Below are 18,820 nucleotides of genomic sequence, written 5' to 3' on the forward strand. Positions count from 1 at the left end.
CCCTGTTGTGAGGACACAAGCGTGAGAATATCGTGAGGTCCAAAGAACTGGGCCTTCCTGTGTAATCACAAAACAAGGGAGGAAGAGAGGAGGTGCCATCCCAGTGTGGACTTGAAAATGCCACAACTTCATCCCCCTCTGGAACACGTCTGGCCAGGGCCTGACCCAAGCATGCTCTGTTGATAAGTACACACCCCCACGGGGAACTCTTCTTCTCTGTTTCCGAAAAAGTACCAGACTTGAGCAAAGAGATGCTCTCCCTACTGGCACTCACACTATCTCAGAGCGCGCCTAGCTGCCATCAGGAAAGGATGTGTGGCATGAGAACTGCCTTAAATTAGCTGTCTTTTCCTCCTTGGTTTTTATCAGCACATGTCTCCTCAGTGGGGTTCAAAAGAAAAGTCCTTTCACAGGAACAGGAATGGGGTGTGCCTGACATTCATTGTAGGAGCCCATCAGGTACTCAGGAATACACGAGTCCTATTCTCACGGACGGTTTAGGTGTGGTTAAGGGCACTACAAAGCCTCAGGAACCGGCAAAAATTTTGGTAAAACACCAATTTTTACTACATTGAGAGGTTCCTACAATATCTTAGATCATTTCCACAGTCTCTATTCTCCAACCACTGTATATCCCTCCATTTCTGTCAGGTAAACTCAACAAAGCCACCTGTCCTTTCCATTGTGGCTCCAGGCTCCAAGTGCAGCCAACCTGTACTTGGCTAGAATGTGTTCTTCCATAAAAGGATTATGCTGATAATGAGTATGATACTTTTACGTCTGGCAGGGGCTCTTCACTCCTCAGATGGCTGTCAGGAAATCCTCATTTAATCCCACAACAACCCCAGGAACTGGTCAGGTGGGTACTGTTGCCTAGAACCGAGGCTGGAGGGTACTAAGTTACCCAGCTCAGGTCTCTGCCCTGCCAACCCCAGACCCCTCCGGTGGGCCAGGCTGCCTCTTAGTGTAGCCTCAAGAGTGCCATCCTGAAGAGCTGTACCCCAGACCAGCAAAGCTCAATGAGCTGCCCTGGTCACTCGAGGGGGTTCGTGAGCATGGCTGGAGGGAGATGAGAAGACATGGCCCATGATCTGAGCAGGCTCACTCACCTTCACCTTGATTTTGGAAGGGGCCATTACTTTCTTCTTGGCCCTGTTCAAAGGAATGAACACAGAAAAGGTTTAGGGGAGTTCCAAGAAGGAGACAAAAACGACAGTAGTCCTGAGAAGTGAAAACACTGAGACACTCACAGGATTGATGTCAGGTGCCCGTGGCCTCGTCTGCTCTCCTTAAACAGAGTCCTGAAACAGACAGAACACTGAGCAGTTTGCATAAGCCCCCTGAGAGCAGAGACTTTGCTCCTAGAGCTCTCCTCCCATCCCTGGTACACAGTTGCTACTGCTCATTAACTGTCAGTGGAATGGTGAGCTTCACTGCTGGTGAGAGGATCTGAAGTGGTCGCCCTGGCCACTCGGAAGCCAAGAGTCTAGGATTTACTAAAAAAAGCTATGGCTCTGCCTCTACCCTTCTCACAGTGATTTTCCCTCTAAAGGCAGAGTGCTTTCCTTATTGCCTATTCGCATCCCTTCCAAGAGTAAAATGTGGAGTGACCCACAGCAGGTCTTTTTCCAGCACAACCCAACAAAATTTTCTTTATGCTCTTCCCCAAGTACCTTCATAAGTCCAATCTATAAGAGTAGAGCAATTCCATTTAAAGAAGGGACAGCGAGACACGAAAAGGCTCCATGATTTGTCCAAACCACAGAAGAAACAAGCCCAATCAAGAACACTAGCTCTGGGAGAGGAAGCTGGGAGGATGGCAGAGTAGGAAGCACCAGGAATCGTCTCCCCACCTGGACACCTGCACTGGCACAATGTGTCTGATGGAACTATTCTGGAACTCTAGAATTTGTTCAAGCCTTGCAACTTCCAAGGGACAACTGGGCAGGTAAAATGTGGTTGATTTCAGTCAATTTCAGCTCTTAGCATAGCAGCAGCTACCCAGCCTACACTCCCCAGACATGGTAGGCAGCTGTGCACATGTTCCTGGAGCAGCTTGCACACAGCTTGTGGGAACTGGGGGGGGGGGCAAAAAGGACCCTGTCCTCCAAATATCAGGGATCTGTGCTCTGTTTGCTGCTTCTGATCACAGTGGTGTAGACAGAGAGGTCAGCACGGTGTTGTTGCACCTCCCCTCGTTGTTGTAAGCCCCTCCCCCTCCAGCGAGAGAGACTTCCAAGAGATTTAATGGGCTGGCTTCCCTTTCTAACCACCTTCATTTTTCAATTTCCCCATTTCAGGAGCCAGACGTTAAAGACTAGGACATTCAACAACAACTGCATACACAGGGAAAATTAGAAAGTGACTGCGCGTGCCCAAGGAAAGGCTCAGAAAAGACCTAAGACGACAATAAGTTTACAGCTCAGGTTGATCCTCAGCACAGAGACAGTCTATAACAATAAAAAAAAACAAAAACAGGCCAGCCCAGTGGCGTAGTGGTTAAGCTTGTGAGCTCTGCTTTGGTGGCCTGGGGTTCACAGGTTCGGATCCCGGGCGTGGACCTACACACCACTTATCAAGCCACGCTGTGGCGGCATCCCACATACAAAATAGAGGAAGACTGGCACAGATGTTAGCTCAGGGACAGTCTTCCTCAGAAAAAAATAAAAAATAAAAAAAATAATAAAGAAACTTGCCCCTCCTTAAAAAAAAAAAAAAACCCAATAACAAAAAAAAAAGTAAACCCTGGGGAAGGAGGAGAATCTGATTTCCAGAGTTACCACATTATTGGATCCAAATGTCCAGTGTTCAACAAAAAAATCTTAAGGCATACAAAGAAACAGGAAAATATGGCCCATTCAAGGTAAAAAAGAAATCAACAGAAACTGTTCCTGAAAAACTGATGACAGATCTACTAGCCAAAGACATCAGTCTTTAAAGACAACTATCTTAAAGATGTTCAATGAACTAATGGAAGATGTGGAGAAGGTCAAGAAAAGGATGTGTGAACAAAATGGAAAAAAGAGATCAAGAGACAGAAAACCTAAAAAGAAACCAAAAAGAAATTCTGGAGGTGAAAAGTACAATAACTGAACTGAAAAATTCACTAGGGGGATTCAAAGGCAGATTTTCGCAGGCAAAAAAAAGAATGAGTGAGGGGACCTACACACTGTTTATCAAGCCATGCTGTGGCAGGCGTCCCACATATAAAGTAGAGGGAGATGGGCACAGATGTTAGCCCAGGGCCAATCTTCATCAGCAAAAAGAGGATTAGCAATAGATGTTAGCTCAGGGCTAATCTTCCTCACAAAAAAAAAAAAAAAAAGAATCAGTGAATTTGAATATAGAACCATGGAAATTATCAAGTCTGAGGAACAGAAAGAAAAAAGACTGAAGAAAAGCAGAGACTAAGGAATCTATGGGACAACATCAAGTGGACCAACACATGCACCACACACCATGGAAGTCCCAAAAGAATAAGAGAGAAAGAAAGGGGCAGAGAAAATAGTGGAAGAAATAATGGCTGAAAACTTCCGAGATGTGAAAGACAAATATAAACACCAAAGAAGCTCATGAACTCCACATAAGATGAACTCAAAGAGACCAAGACACAATATAATCAAACTTTCAAAAGCCAGAGACTAAGAGAGAATCTTGAAAGCATCAAGAGAAAAGCAAATCATCACATACAAGTGATCTTCAATAAAATTATCAGCAGATTTCTCATCAGAAACTTTGGAGGCCAGAAGACAGTGGGCTGATATATTCAAAGTACGAAAAGAAAAATATTGTCAACCAAGAATCCTATATCTGACAAAACTGTCCTTCAAGAGTAAGGGAGAAATTAAGACATTCCCAGATAGATAAAAGCTGACGTTTCTGACCAAAAAACATGCCCTGCAAGAAACGCTCACGGGAGTCCTGCAGTATGAAATAAAAGGACACCTTTTGCGTAATGATTTAACTAGAATAATTTAACAAAGAGAACTTAAGCTAAATAACAGACAGTAACTCAAAGCCAGATGGAGAAATAAAGATCTCAAAAAGGTAAATACATGGGCAAAGGTGTATATTATTACCTTTATATTACCTTCATATATTAAAGGTTATATTACCTTTATATTACAAAGGTAATATAAAAGCTAGTACTACTGTAACAATGGTCTGTAACTGCACTTTTTGTTTCCTACATGATTTAAGAGATTAATACATTTAAAGAAAAAAAATTAGTGTAAAAGCTAGTATTACTGTAACTTTGGTTTGTAACTCCAAATCTTGTTCTCTACGTAATTTAAGAAGTCTCTTAAATGCACTTAAAAAAATTATTAGTTTATGTTTTTGGGCACACAATGTATAAAAATGTAATTTTGTAACATCAACAACCAAAAGGGGTGGGGATGGAGCTGTAAGGGAGCAGAGATTTTGTAGGTTAATCAACTTACAGAAGTAAGTCCCTCCTCTGTCAGTAATTACTTTAAATGTAAATGGATTCAACTCTCTAATCAAAAGACAGATATTGGCAGAATAGACTGAAAACACATTGTCAAACTATACGTGCTGTCTACAAGGGACTCACTTGAGATCCAAAGACAAAAACAGGTTGAAAATGAAAGGATGGAAAAAGATATTCCATGCAAATAGTAACCAAAAGAGAGCAGGGGTGGCTATACTGAAAATAGACTTTAAATCAAGAAAGGTTATAAGAGACAAAGAAGGACATTATATATTAACAAGAGGTTCAATACAGCAAGAAGATGTAACAATTATAAACATTCATGCCCCTGACAAGCCACCAAAATGTATGAAGCAAAAACTGAGAGCACTGAAGGGAGAAGTAGTTTTACAATAATAGTTGGAGACTTCAATACCCCTCTCACAAAAATAGACAGGACAGCCAGATAGAAGATAGAGAAATAGAGGACTTAACACAATAAACCAACTAGATCTAACAGACAGATACAGAACGTTCTACCCAGGAACAACAGAATATACATTCTTCTCAAGTGCATATGGGACACTTCTCAGGATAGACCGTATGTTAGGCCACACACTAAGTCTCAATAGATTTTAAAAGACAGATATCATACAAAGTGTCTTCTCTGACCACAATGGGATAAAGTCAGAAATCAATAAATAACAAAAGGAAAACTGGAAAACTAACAAAATTGTGAAAATTAAAGAATAAACTTTTAAACAATCAATAGTTGGAAGAAGAAATCACAAGGAAAATTAGAAAATACTCAAAAGATGAAAGAAAATGAAAACACAACATACTAAACTTATGAGACGTAGTGAAAGTGGTGCTAAGAGGGAAATTTATAGCTATAAATGCTTCCATTAAAAAATAAGATCTCAAATCAACAGCCTAACTTTACAACTTAAGGAACTAGAAAAAGAAGAACAAACAAACCCTAATGCTACCAGAAGGAAGGAAATAATAAAGATTGGAGCAGAGATAAACAAAATAGAGAATAAACAATAGAGAAAAATCAATAAAACCAAAAGTTGGTTCTTCAAAAAGATCAACAAGATTGACAAACTTATAGCTAGACGGACTAAGAAAAAAAGAGAGAAGACTCAAATTACCAAAATCAGAAATGAAAGTGGGGACATTACTACTGATTCTACAGAAATAAAAAGGATTTTAACAGAGTACTCTGAACAACTGTACACCAACAGATTAGATAACCTAATCAAAATGGACAAACTCCTAGAAACACAAAACCTACCAAGAAATCATGAAGAAATAGAAAATCTGAATAGACCTATAACTAGTAGGAGATTGAATCAGTAATCCAAAATCTCCCAACAAAGAAAAACTCTGGACCTGACATCTTCACTGGTGAATTCTACCAAACATTTAAAGAACTAATAGCAGTCCTTCTCAAACTTTTCCAAAAAACTGAAGAGGAGGCAACACTTCAAAACTCATTCTATGAGGCCAGCATAACCAAAGAGAAAGACGCTATAAGAAAAGACAACGACAGACCAATATCCCTTATCAACACTGATGCAAAAATCCTCAACAAAATAGTAGCAAACAGAATTCAACAGCACATTAAAAGGATTATACACCATGACCAAGTGGGATTTATTCCTGGAATGCACGGATGGTTCAATGTATGAAAATCGATCAATGTAAAACACCACATCAACAGCATGAAGAAAAAACCCACACGATCATCTCAATTGATGCAGAAAAAGCATCTGACAAATTTCAACACCCTTTCATGATAAAACACTCAACAAACTATGAATAGAAGGAAACTACCTCCACAAAATGAAAGCTATATATGAAAAACCCACAGTGAACATCATACTCAATGGTGAAAGACTGAAAGCCTTTTCACTAAGATCAAGAACAAGGCAAGAATGCCTGCTTTCACCACTTTTATTCAACATAGTACTGGAAGTTCTAGAGAGAGCAATTAGGCAACAAAAAGAAACAAAAGGCATCTAAATTGGAAAGGAAGAAGTAAAATGATCTGTTTGCAGATGATATGATCTTACAGGTAGAAAACTAAGGATTCCAAAAAAAATTTTAGAAGTAATAAATGAATTCAGCAAAGTAGCAGGATACAAAGTCAACACATAAAAATCAGTTGCATTTCTATACACAAACAATGAACAATCTAAAAGGAAATTACAAAAATAATTCCATTCACAATAGCATCAAAAAGAATAAAATACTTAGGAATTAACTTCAACAAGGACATGAAAGACTTATACAATGAAAATTACAAAACATTGATTAGAGACATAAATAGAAACACATCCCATGTTCATGGACTGGAAGACAATATTAAAATGTATTACCCAAAGCAACCTACAGATTCAATGTAATCTCTATCAAAATCCCAATGATATTTTTTTGTAGAAATAGTAGAAAACCCATCCTAAAATTCATATGGACTCTTAAGGGACCCTGAATAGCAAAAACAATCTTGAAAAAGAAGAACAAAGCTGGAAGAGTCACTCTTCCTGATTTTAAAACTTCCTACAAAGCTACAGTAATCAAAACAGTGTGGTATTGGCAGAAAGACAGACATATAGACCAATGGAATAGAAGAGAGCCCAGAAATAAACCCTCACTTATATGGTCAAATGATTTTTGACAAGGGTGCCATGACCACTCAATGGGAAAAGGAAAGTCTTTTCAACAAATGGTGCTGGGAAAACTGGATATCCACAGGCAAAAGAATGATGCTGGACCCTTACTTAATACCATACACAAAAATTAACTAAAAGTGGATCAAGGACCTAAATGTAGGCCCTAAAACAATAAAACTCTTTGAAGAAAACATCATGATTATGATCAAAAGCATCATGACACTGGATTTAGCAATGATTTCTTGAATATGACACCAAAGGCACAGGCAACAAAACAAAATAAAACTGGACTTCATAAAAATTTTAAAATTTTGTGCATCGAAAGACACTATCCACAGAGTAAAAAAGCAACCCACAAGATGGGAGAAAATATTTGGAAATGATCTATCTGATAAGGGATTAATATCCAGAATATACAGAGAACTCCTAAAACTCAACAAAAAAAACCCAAGCAAACCAATTCAAAACCGGGCAAAGAACTAGACATTTCTCCAAAGATATATAAGTGGCCAATAAGTACATGGAAAGATGCTCAAAATCACTAATCATTAGGGAAATGCGAATCAAAACTACAATGAGACACCAACTCACACCCATTAGGATGGCTACAGTCAAAAACACAGAAAAACAAGTGTTGGCGAAGATGTGAAAAAACTGGAAACCGGTGCACTGTTGATGGAAATGTAAAATGAAAACAGCCACTGTGGAAAACATTGGTGGTTTCTCAAAAAATTAAACATAGAATTACCATATGACCTAGCAATTCCACTTCTGGTTATCTACGCAAAAGAACTGAAAGCAAGGTCTCAAAGAGATATTTGTACATCCATGTTCACAGGTAGCAGCATCATTTGCAAAAGCTAAAATGTGGAAGCAACATAAGTATCCATCGACAGGTGAATGGATAAGCAAAATGTGGTATATACATACAATGGAATATCATTCAGCCTTAAAAAAGAAGGAAATTCTGTAATATGCTACAACATGGATAAACCCTGAGAATATTATGCTAACTGAAGTAAGCCAGTCACGAAGACAAATACTGTATGATTCCACTTATATGAGGTACTTAGAGTAGTCCAAATCATAGACAGAAAGAATGGTGGTTGCTAGCATCTGCGGGGAGGGGGAAATGTGGAGCTATTGTTTAATGGATATAGTTTTAGCTTTACAAAATGAAGAGTTATAAAGATGGATGGTGGTGATGGCTGCACAACGTATTTAAAACCAGTGAACTACGCAAAATGGTTAAGAAGGTAAATTTTATGTTAAGTGTATTTTACCACAATAAAACATTTTTTTAAAAAGAAGAACATCAGGGCCAGCCCCGTGGCGTAGCGGTTAAGCGTACGCGCTCCGCTGCTGGCAGCCCAGGTTCGGATCCCGGGCGCACACCGACGCACCACTTATCAGGCCATGCTGTGGCAGCATCCCACGTAAAGTGGAGGAAAATGGGCACAGATGTTAGCCCAGAGCCAGTATTCCTCAGCAAAAAGAGGAGGATTGGTACGCATGTTAGCTCAGGGTTGATCTTCCTCACAAAAATAAACAAACAAATAAATAAAGAACATTAGCTCCAGCAAACTTTCTCTGTCTGCATATTGCAGATGTAGTCCATTCATGGGAAGCTACGTAACACAAAGTGGTCTATGAGAAAAGTCTGGCACCTAACTCCAATAAGTAGTCTGCCCTGCTAATTGCAAATGAGATTTCTGTTTGGAACATTAAGATGTTCCCAAGAAGAATCCGTCTCCCAGCTTCTAGGAGGAGCCATCATCTCAAACAGGAAAGGGCAAACTGAGGTGGGAAGAGCACATGGCCAACTTTGAACTGAAGTACGACAAAGAGTAACACAAAACCCCCCAGATACCTTCCCTCTTCTAGGGAAGACTGAGAAGACCTGTTCCTAGAGACCAATGTGCCCCACGACTACTCAGGTGAGATCAGAGTCAACTAGACAGTGCTTCCCTGAGGGAAAGGACCCTGTTGGCACAAAAGAAGCACTCAGTTATTTCTTTTCTGCAAGAACGCTCCACCTCATCCTCACACTGACCATACTGGCTGCTCATGGGCCCTCACCTGGCCTGCATCCAGCCTTTGGGCCAGAGAGGTTTGACCTCAGCATCCAGAAACGCCTTCACGTAGTCCTCCCAAGACTGGGCCTTGTTGTTCCTCTCCAGGTCATAGCTCTCCAGTTTTATTTTCACCACGTGGCAGAGCAGCTCCCTGAGGAGTAGGCAGAAGTCAGGAACTTCAAACTACCCCAAATGCTTCCTTAAGGTTTCAATCATGTGCTTCAGCAGCCCTGATTAAAGTAATGATTCTAACCTTCATTAGAAATATGGGAACATGCTCAGACACTGGCCCCACAAACCCTCCAATGAGGTAAGGTCCCAGTTTGGGCACACCTGATTTCATCATTCCACTGGAATTTCTTGCGGGGTCCCATTATCCTCCTGCCCCCCTTTTCTTCATCTTCTTCCTCATCAGAACAAATCCTCTCTCTCTGCTCCTTGTCCTTCTCCTCTTCCAGCATCCTACAGGGTGAAGAGAATTAAATAGGACCCTGAGGTCACCAAAGAAGAACTGCTTACGCCTGCCCACCACCTCCCCCCAACAAGCTCCCCCCATCCCCGCGATTTCTAAGATAAGAAAGTGAGAATACTGGAGAGAGCGACGGGACACACTTACTTAGCAACCTTGGCTTGTGTGTGTGCCTGGCATTCATCCTGGTACTTGGCCATCTGCTCTGGCATTGCCCTGCCAATGGCTTCCTTAAGCTTCTGGAGAGGCTCCTTCAGACGGCCCCCCTGCAGAGAGCAGGACATACCGTAAGTCTGGTTCATGCATGACTTCTTATACTGAGGACACACTACAGGAATAATCGCATGGAGGCAGTGCAGCCACAGACGTGGCATCTGTGAAAATTCACCTGCCCCACTCCAAAGGCACTCACCTGCTCATAGAGGTGAAGTTTTCGAGCACGTTTGACCAGGGTGTCCTTGCTGCAGGGCAGGAATGAAGCAAGATAGGCATATACCCCAGAACGGATTTGGCCACTCAGCTCCCGAGTTTGCACCTCTATGCTGAAGAACAGAACAGAGTTACCAATGGCTCGCAGCTCACTGCAGCTTCTCTCGTCACTAGGTCACCTGACCACAGAGAGGAAAGCTAGGATCCAAGAGCAGGTCAAACCTTACCTCATCAGTGACATAATGTAACTGAGTGGCCAGCAGTCACCACACAAGAACTCCCACACCTGTGAACTTGGCTAGGTAAAGTGGGTCAAGGCTCTCAGATCAAAGATAAGACCAAGGCAAAGGTAGTCAAGAAAACAGAGCCTGAGAGAACACGCTCTGATGTACGAAATTTCATAAATAAAACATAAAAGCTTTCAAAATGGAAAGTAACCAAGTTACTTGGGGTCGACAGGAAATACTTTCCAGCACTGTTTCCTCTTTTTCCCAGCTCCCAGTTCTATCCCTGATTAGGTTGTCAGGGAAATCCTGATCCCTCCAGGGTCCCCGTCTAGATGAGCAGAACAACCTTTGTCCTCAATCCTTGAGCTCTCCGGATTTGGCACGTTCCAGTAGGTGTTGTTGACACAAGCCTCTCAGCTGTGCTGACCCTCACGTGCTCTCTACAGCCCAGGATCCTGACCCATGTGGCCAATCCCGATCCTGGCCAGGGACCAATCCCGATCCTGGCCAGGGAAGGTCCTTTGCTAGAATATTCTCAAGTCTTAACACTGTTCTTACGTGTGCAAAACTCCCCAGTGGTTGAGCAACAAGCTTCCTCTGCTGCATAATGCAAGTGGGAGAGAAGCTGGCAAAGCTGGAGGGCCAGATACAAAGAATCTGGTTTGGATTTATATGTGTGGGGTTTTTTGCTTTTTAATCCAATTCATACAGTGTGGCATCTCAGAGGCTCAAGTGTTTGGGAGAAGTGTTACGGAATGATGTGCACTGGCTGTGGGAGCAGAAGTGAGAGCAAGAGGAGACTGACCAGGTACGCTGAGGAGTACCCCAGGAGAGCAGGGCTCTGGGCTGTACCAAGTTGTCTCCTACTTTTCTCAGAGATGGGCAAGCAACACTTTCTCTCTCATCTCTTCTCTTACTTGCCAAGAAATCCTCTTCCAACAGGCCATGACTATCATATACAGTGTTCTAATAACGTCTGCTGCCTAAAGACTAGTAAGGTCTATCATTTAGTAGAGACAAACATTTGGTGTCATCCTCCCACCTTTTAAAAAAGAATAACAACAATAAAACCCAATTTTTTTTTATCTCATCGGTGGTCACCTTTATGCAGTTCAATCATACTCCCATTTCCCCTGGCGTGCTCAACCCAGGCTGGGTAACAGCAGATACAAAGAACAAAAGATACTCACTCTAAGAGGATGCCATTAATATCCTGGGTGAAGAACTTCTGTCTGCTCTCTCCCTCAGCAGCTCTGGCAGCCTGGTTCACAGCAGACAGTAACATCCATTAGTGCCCTTTCCCCACACGGCCCTCACACTCACCCACAGGCACAAGAGCAGTCAGTCCCTACAGAAGACCTGTCGATGAAATCCTCACTGTGCCCTTCCCTATTCAGCCCTAACCCCAGATTAAGCACATCTATAATCACTATATGCTCCAGAAATGGTAGATCCAGCTCTTTTCAAATGCTGCTGAAGCATGTAGGGACCATCCGTTCTTCCCAGGACTTGAAACAGCAGTCACATAAAAGAAGACCACAGAGTCAAAGCAATCACGATGCATTTGATTTGGCCAGCTAGCTAACTCCATGCCCAGCACTCCACCATCTAAACTGTGAGTTGGAATTTCCATACATCTACCATATAAAAACAATCAAGAACTTTAACAAACCTGCAAGATTTGAAGGCCTTTATCCACCAAAATAATAATAATGATGATGATGATGATGATGATGATGATGATGATAATGTGCTGCTTTAGCATTTAAGCACATTATAATTCTTTGAAAATTTATAATTTACTTTGGTATATCACAAACTCTACTACCCAGACCATTGGAATGACTAACATACCTTGCTACCTATTAACACGAGATACAGCAGGTTACAGGGTTTGGCTTCCCATGAGAACACAGGTAATACCCCAGAGGGCAAGCTGGAGAGCCTGAAGCAACCACAGCAGGCAGCCCAGGCACTGAGTGCAAGAGCGAGGAAAGCAAACTCTGCAGAAGTCTGACCCAGTGCTTCTCCTATTTGACTGCACACTGGAATTATCTGGCAGCTTCCCCACCCTAGACCAAGCACATCAGAATCTCTGGGCACGAGGCCCAGGAATCTGTACTCTTTAAAAGAGTTTACCCAAGTATCAGTGCTCTTTAAAAGTAACTCTGGTGACTCTAATGTGCAGAAGATCAAGGACCGCTAATCTAAACCCAAGAGTTGCTGGTCCAAAGGCTTTATGCAAAATAAAATTTCAGGCTTGATATATAATAATGATGGCAAACAAAGGCAATAAGGTGAGTGTCTACCACAAAATGACTGATCCTGATCCACCCCTCTGAAACAGCAGGCACTAACGACCACCCTCCATCTTCATCTCGCCCCACTTGCCTCCTCTCATCGCATCCTCTGGGTGTTCCTCCTACCTCTGACTACTCCATCTCTGTCTCCTCCACCAGCTCCTTAACTACAGATGGACTTGCAAGGTTCTATCTAGAACCCACTTCTCTTAGCAATGTCTTCCCTTCACAGCTTTAAAATAACATATGCACATGTAGGTCTCTCAAATCTAAACCCTAGCCCTAAACCTTCTTTTCTAAGCTCTGTATCAGAATTCCCAATTACTTCTATGAATGAATGACCCTCTGGTATGCAAACTCAACTTGTCCAAGACAAAACCCACTGGTTTCTGCTCTCCCTCTGTATTCTAAAAACGGCATTCTATCCTTCTTAAATCCTTCTACTCCCTTCTTTAGAACCCTTCAGCAGCTCTTTCCAAGCCTAGAATCATACACAAACTCCTTCATGTGGCATTTAGGGTCCTCCAGGATCTGGCCCCAGCGATCCACTCCAGCTCCCATCTCGCCCCACATTCCACCGGGGTCCCTATCATCCAGCAACTCGCCCATCCTCAGCTCTGTGCCCTGGCTTACTGTAAGACCACCTTTCCCATGAGGCTGGCCAAGCCTCTTTGCTGCTCCCAGTCCAATTCCTATGTACCCCCACAGAACTTCTTTTACCTCCTTAAGTCTAACTGTCTGCCTGACCATCTACCTGGCCATCCAAACAGCACAGAGCTTGTTTTATTCTGCTTTGTCCTAAAGTCAATTGTTGACAGTTGGCCCATTTATATAACAAGCTCATGGAGAACAACAACTGAATCTCATTCATCAATACATTCCCCACAGCTGCTATCACTATAATAGATGCTCAGTAAATGTCAGCTGAGTGAATGGATGAACAAACAAACCAACAGGTATCACTGAAAAAATGCAAACTAGAGGAGGAAAAGCTTAGTACTGAACAAGCAAACAGAACTTGCAGAGGATGTGCAAAACTCAAGCTTCTGCAGATCCCTTGGCTAGAGGAGAGGGCAGAGGCCTGAGATGAAAGTGGGTGAAATGGACGGACGGAAATGGAAGAAAAAAAGGGCAGTGACTTTTAATCCATTCATCTGCCAATTTCTTATACTTTCACAAGGATTCAGAATTCTACCTGGGCACTTTTAATGTACTGGAAGTATGATTTTAGTTTGAGAGAAAATAGAACTAAGTCATTCTTTTTCTTAAGCTTATACACTGCTAGTTATAAGATCCAGAAACACCTTCATATTAATTCAATCTAATTTTAACACATATTTCAAATGCCCCACTGTTTGTCAGACCCATCAACACCTTAGGTTTCCAATCAAATTTTATTTTTAGATATTAGCCGTTTCTCCAATATTTCAGAAGCTTTCTAGCTACATAATTTTTTAAAAGATTTTCTTTTTTTGTGTGTGTGAGGAGATCAGCCCTGTGCTAACATCTACCAAGCCTGCTCTTTTTTTGCTGAGGAAGACTGGCCCTGGACTATCATCCATGCCCATCTTCCTCCACTTTATATGGGACGCCTCCACAGCATGGCTTGCCAAGCAGTGCATCAGTGTGCACCCGGGATCCGAACCAGTGAACCCCAGGCCGCCACAGCGGAGTGCACACACTTAACCACTTGCGCCACCGGGCTGGCCCCAAGATTTTCTTTCTTGATGCCTTTTGAATTGTGGAGACAGTATCTCTGAGGGTCTAGTTTTATACCAGACAATCAGAGTGCTGCATTTTTAAATAAATCTAATTAAAAGACCAATTAGATATATATCTGATAGTCTTCCAGAAATAAGTGAAGTCTCTCACCCCTAAGAAGAGATACTCTTGTCCAGGGAGTTGTATAAATTGATCAATCCTAGATTAACTAGGAAATGAAGTTAAACCAAACAGCCTGATCATGTTGATTTAGAATAATTCCAATAGCCTTTAATGAGCTGATTTATTATAAGAAAAGCCACTTGTAGCCTTTCAGCACCTAGATCAGAACCTTATATACTGTACCTGTTTTTGCTAAACAGAATGAAATCTGGCATGATTTTCTTTTTAAAAAAGATCAAACAGGTTAGTTTTTTTGACCTTATTCTCCTTGGATCCATGTCTCCCTGGATTTGCGATACAAGGGTTCTAACTCTACAGGAGGGTAAGTAGTGAGCGGGGAGAGCAGAGGGGTGGGTGACATGAGGTCTCTGTTTCTTCTCTATTCTAGGTATTGTTCCCATTTTACGCTTGACTGAAGAGGACAAAAACAGACCTGGGTCATCTGTAGGGACCAGGCTGAGTAGCTGCCAAACTACATCAAGACAGTAACCTGAGGGGGCGACACACCTGAGCTTTCCACCTAGACAAAAGACACAATCAACATCTATGAAGACAAGACAGGGTAAGGCCGTCAAACCAAATCACTGGATTCCCTCGGGCCTGTAAACAGGTACAGTACAAGGGAGCGAGAAACAAAAACTGGGCTAATGTGAGAAGAAAACAGTAAACATTGTTTGGGCATCCACCACAGTCACCTTCTTGGAGTATCTCTTTAACATATGTAAGTTTTTAAATATATTTTTAAAAATTTTAAGTATCACATCCAATTAGAAGACAAATCTAATTTTTCCTCTCCACAGCAAAAATTTGTCCCTAAGGGATCAATACACATCAGATTAGAATCTGCTTATGTACTGTGGTAGACTGCCAACAGGACCACAGATTCTGTCCCTCCAGGTACATGCATTCCCTCACGGAGAGGTGGCCACTAGCTCCCCAACCCTCAAATCTGGTTTGCACCTGTGACTCACTCTACCAACAGGGTAAGTGTGGCAGAAGTGATGTGGTACATGCAACTTCTAAGGCTAGATCTTAAGGGCCTTACTGCTTCCACCTTCACCCTCTTGAAATGTTGCTCTGAGACTGCCATGCCCTGAAGAAGCCCCAGATGAAAGACCAGACGAGGGAAAGGCACTGCCACCCCGGCCATCCCAGCTGTCCCAGTGCCCAGCCATCGTGCCAGCTGAATGCAGCCACAAGAGCAAGCCCAGACAGGACCAGAAAAGGAACCGCCCAGCCAACCCACAGAATCAGGAGAAAGGAGAATCACTCTTTGAAGCCACTAAGTTTTGGGGTAGTTTTTTAGGTAACAGTAGAAACTGATACACGTATCATTTAGGGCCAAGATTTAATATCTAGACAAATATTATAAAAATAAAGGAAATAAGAGGGGAAAAAAAGAAAAAGGAGAGTGAAAAATAAAGTGAGAAACACATAACACTGTTAATGTTAAAGGTATGTACATCAAGTTTAATTTAAATTTTAAAAATGCAATGTCCAGTTCAAGATCTCGGGCAGGGCTCCTCATTAAAGATCCAAATATCCACGTATGGCTTTTGAAATTATATGCAATTTTTGTATACATAGGCAGTTTTCCCCTGGGAAGAATATCTTTCCCAGCAGATTCTCAGTAGGGTCTGGGTCAGGTGCACTCGTGCACACATGGAGAGGCTCCCAGAGCCCCAAGTGCAGGGCTCTGGTGGGAACAGAGCACCTGGGGATCCTTTGGAGTGGCATTAAGTAACTTTCTAAAATAAGCCTTCTTTTTCATGCAACATTAAAAGTAATGAGGGCTTTATAATAATATTTATTAAGTGAAGAAACCAGAAAACAATTATTCACAACTATAATTACAACTGCATAAAAACATATACACAGAGGCTAGAAATGAATATGGAAATTGAAAATAGCTTTCAGATTGGCGGGATGATGGATAATTTCCACTTTCCATCCACTTCCCATAGTTTAATGCTGTTAGAGAAGGGCCAGAGACTAAGTATCGATTTCACATTTGAACACTGTATTTCGAAGCCAGTACATCAATCTCTTCTGATGACCACCTTTCTACCAGGACCCAACCCCACCTTATCTATGGGATCCTGAACCCTGTCTCCATTGTGCCCAAGAGATAACCAAGACTTGGCAATCACTAAGGACAGCTTGCTTACAGTGTCCACCCAGTGGACTCCAGAAAGTAAGGCTTTCTTGGATCACAACTCCACACTATTTCGTGTTATACCACTTTGTTTCCACTAAATTTGTCCATCTTTCCCAAAAAAGTGAAATAATGAGTTTAAGTTATCAGACAGACACAACCTATGGTGGGAGTAGGGACACATCCAAGAATTGTTTTGACTTGTCTCTAAAAAATGACTGGCTACTGCCACATATACCTTACTCAACTTACTTAACAAGACTTTCAGAAGCTACAAAACAATTTGATTACAAACCCGAGGATTGAAAAGAACAAAGAGTAATGTTTTTTTAACATAAATTCTGAGAGCAAACACAGGACAGTAAGCTCAAACGTGCCACGTTCAGATTCAACTTCTTCCACCTTAACGTCCTATTAAGATATACTCTGAATCCCTGATGTGGTACAATTCATTGAAATTGTTACATTCAAATAAAATATTTATATCCAACACTGCACACAGGCTAACGAGGATGAACTAGAGATCTGAATAAGATGTTCAATGTACTTCATATGTTGTGTTCAAGTATTTTTTGGAAGTGAGAAAATCATTTGTAGCAGTGGTTAACATTTTACCCTGCCCTAAAACATGAGGGATATTATATGTAACAGTGATTCTGAACCACTATGAGAATCACTGGTTTAAAACTTACAGCTATAGAGTATAAATGCCATTGGAGTTGCGTTACAAGTCATGATGCCCAAGGCAAAACGTTATTTTAACTAAAAGGTAAAAGTCATCATAACTAATGATCTGTGCTTGGTTTATAGTCAGTAATACATTACTAAATTGTCAGTTCTTAGCGCTCTGGGGATCAATTCCCACTCGCGGGGGGAAAAGAGCAGCAATGGCTGCTATATTCTAAAGACTGTCACTATTTTTAATGGGGCATGAATAGCATTTAGGGTTCCGCTCCTTTTTATTTATCACAATTTAGGTATTCCTGTAATCACTACCTAACACTGATGATGTGCAAGTCTAGGCAGCAACTGAAACCCAGTGGCAATTAAGCATATACGGTATGTGTGATATACGTCTGCAAATACTCGTGAATTTTCAAAACCTTCAAAAGATTACTAAAAAGATGGACCTCTGCCTCAGCTGCCTGCTGCCAACATTAGTGTCAGTCTATCACACAAAAGGAAAGATACTCTGTGGGAAAGGAACTGACAGGCAGAAAATGGAAAAAGAGAAAATCTCCCCAGAAGGAAGTAAATTTTCCAGTAGTGAAGGAAAACACAAAAGGCCTAAAATGATGCCTGACAGGCGGAGCTTACACTGTTTCCTCACTCGAGATGAGAAGACAGCTTGGAAAAGATTACACTGCAACTGCCAACTCACTAAGGGTTGCTCTGGGCAGCAAGCTTCATACGGTGCGGAACCAGCATCAATCTGCCCAAACCGCTTCCAGGAAAGCCCGGCCACTCTGTGTCACCATACCTGAGCCAGCTCCTTAACGCGCTTCTCCAGGGGTGCGGGCAGGCCTTCAGGGAGGGAAGAGGGCTGCCTGAATTCCTGGTCCAGTCCCACCCCAAGGGAATCGCTTTCATCATCCATATCACGGAAGGGGCTTCCTTCTGGAGACTCACTGAGCAGCTGCTCCAAGTCCAAATCAGTCAGGGAGTCCATGGCAGTGGCTGCCTGGAGCAAGTCGTTGTCAGATGCGGAGCCGAAGAGCGAGAGCAAGGGGTCAGAGGCACCCTCCAATTCCCGTAGGCCCTGAGCTTCTGCCGATGAGACCGCCACAGGCTTATGCTCTTCATCCCTCTTTCTCTGAGCCTCCTTCTCCTTCTGAAATTTCTTTAACATCTCTTTCACGCTCAAAGCCCCAGAATACTTCTTTTTCTTCTTCTCCTTACTGGCATTGAGGGCTGTGAAGCTGCAAACAAGGGGGAAATTGGTTACTAAGGCTGCAGCCCACTTCAAAACGGAAACTCACAGAGGGACTTCATCCCTGCTCCCAGCGCAATGGTCTCCAGGAACCTCAGTCACAAGTCCACCCTGTTATTCCTCCTCCCTCCTCTTGGCATATGGAGCTCCTTCTTGATGGGACCAAAGCTTGAGATTTAATACAGGTTAGCAAAACGGTGTCACAAAATGCTAAATATCCGATAGGTTTTTAAAACCACTG

General features: G+C 42.1%; 1 protein-coding gene across 2 annotated transcripts in view; it reads right to left on the reverse strand.

The window, feature by feature from the left end:
* The window catches only part of UBN1 (ubinuclein 1), a 37,465-nt gene that overhangs the window by 7,407 nt on the left and 11,238 nt on the right, over positions 1-18,820 (reverse strand). For both annotated transcript variants that reach the window (XM_058570115.1, XM_058570114.1), the window contains exons 7-14: positions 18,130-18,568; positions 11,501-11,571; positions 10,067-10,196; positions 9,802-9,920; positions 9,519-9,647; positions 9,190-9,336; positions 1,251-1,301; positions 1,110-1,152 (exon numbers count right to left, since the gene is read on the reverse strand). In XM_058570115.1, coding sequence (XP_058426098.1) covers positions 1,110-1,152; positions 1,251-1,301; positions 9,190-9,336; positions 9,519-9,647; positions 9,802-9,920; positions 10,067-10,196; positions 11,501-11,571; positions 18,130-18,568 — 1,129 coding nt within the window. The remainder of the gene's footprint in view (positions 1-1,109; positions 1,153-1,250; positions 1,302-9,189; positions 9,337-9,518; positions 9,648-9,801; positions 9,921-10,066; positions 10,197-11,500; positions 11,572-18,129; positions 18,569-18,820) is intronic.

Source organism: Diceros bicornis, chromosome 26 (assembly GCF_020826845.1).
Source record: "Diceros bicornis minor isolate mBicDic1 chromosome 26, mDicBic1.mat.cur, whole genome shotgun sequence".
Lineage (NCBI taxonomy): Eukaryota > Metazoa > Chordata > Mammalia > Perissodactyla > Rhinocerotidae > Diceros > Diceros bicornis.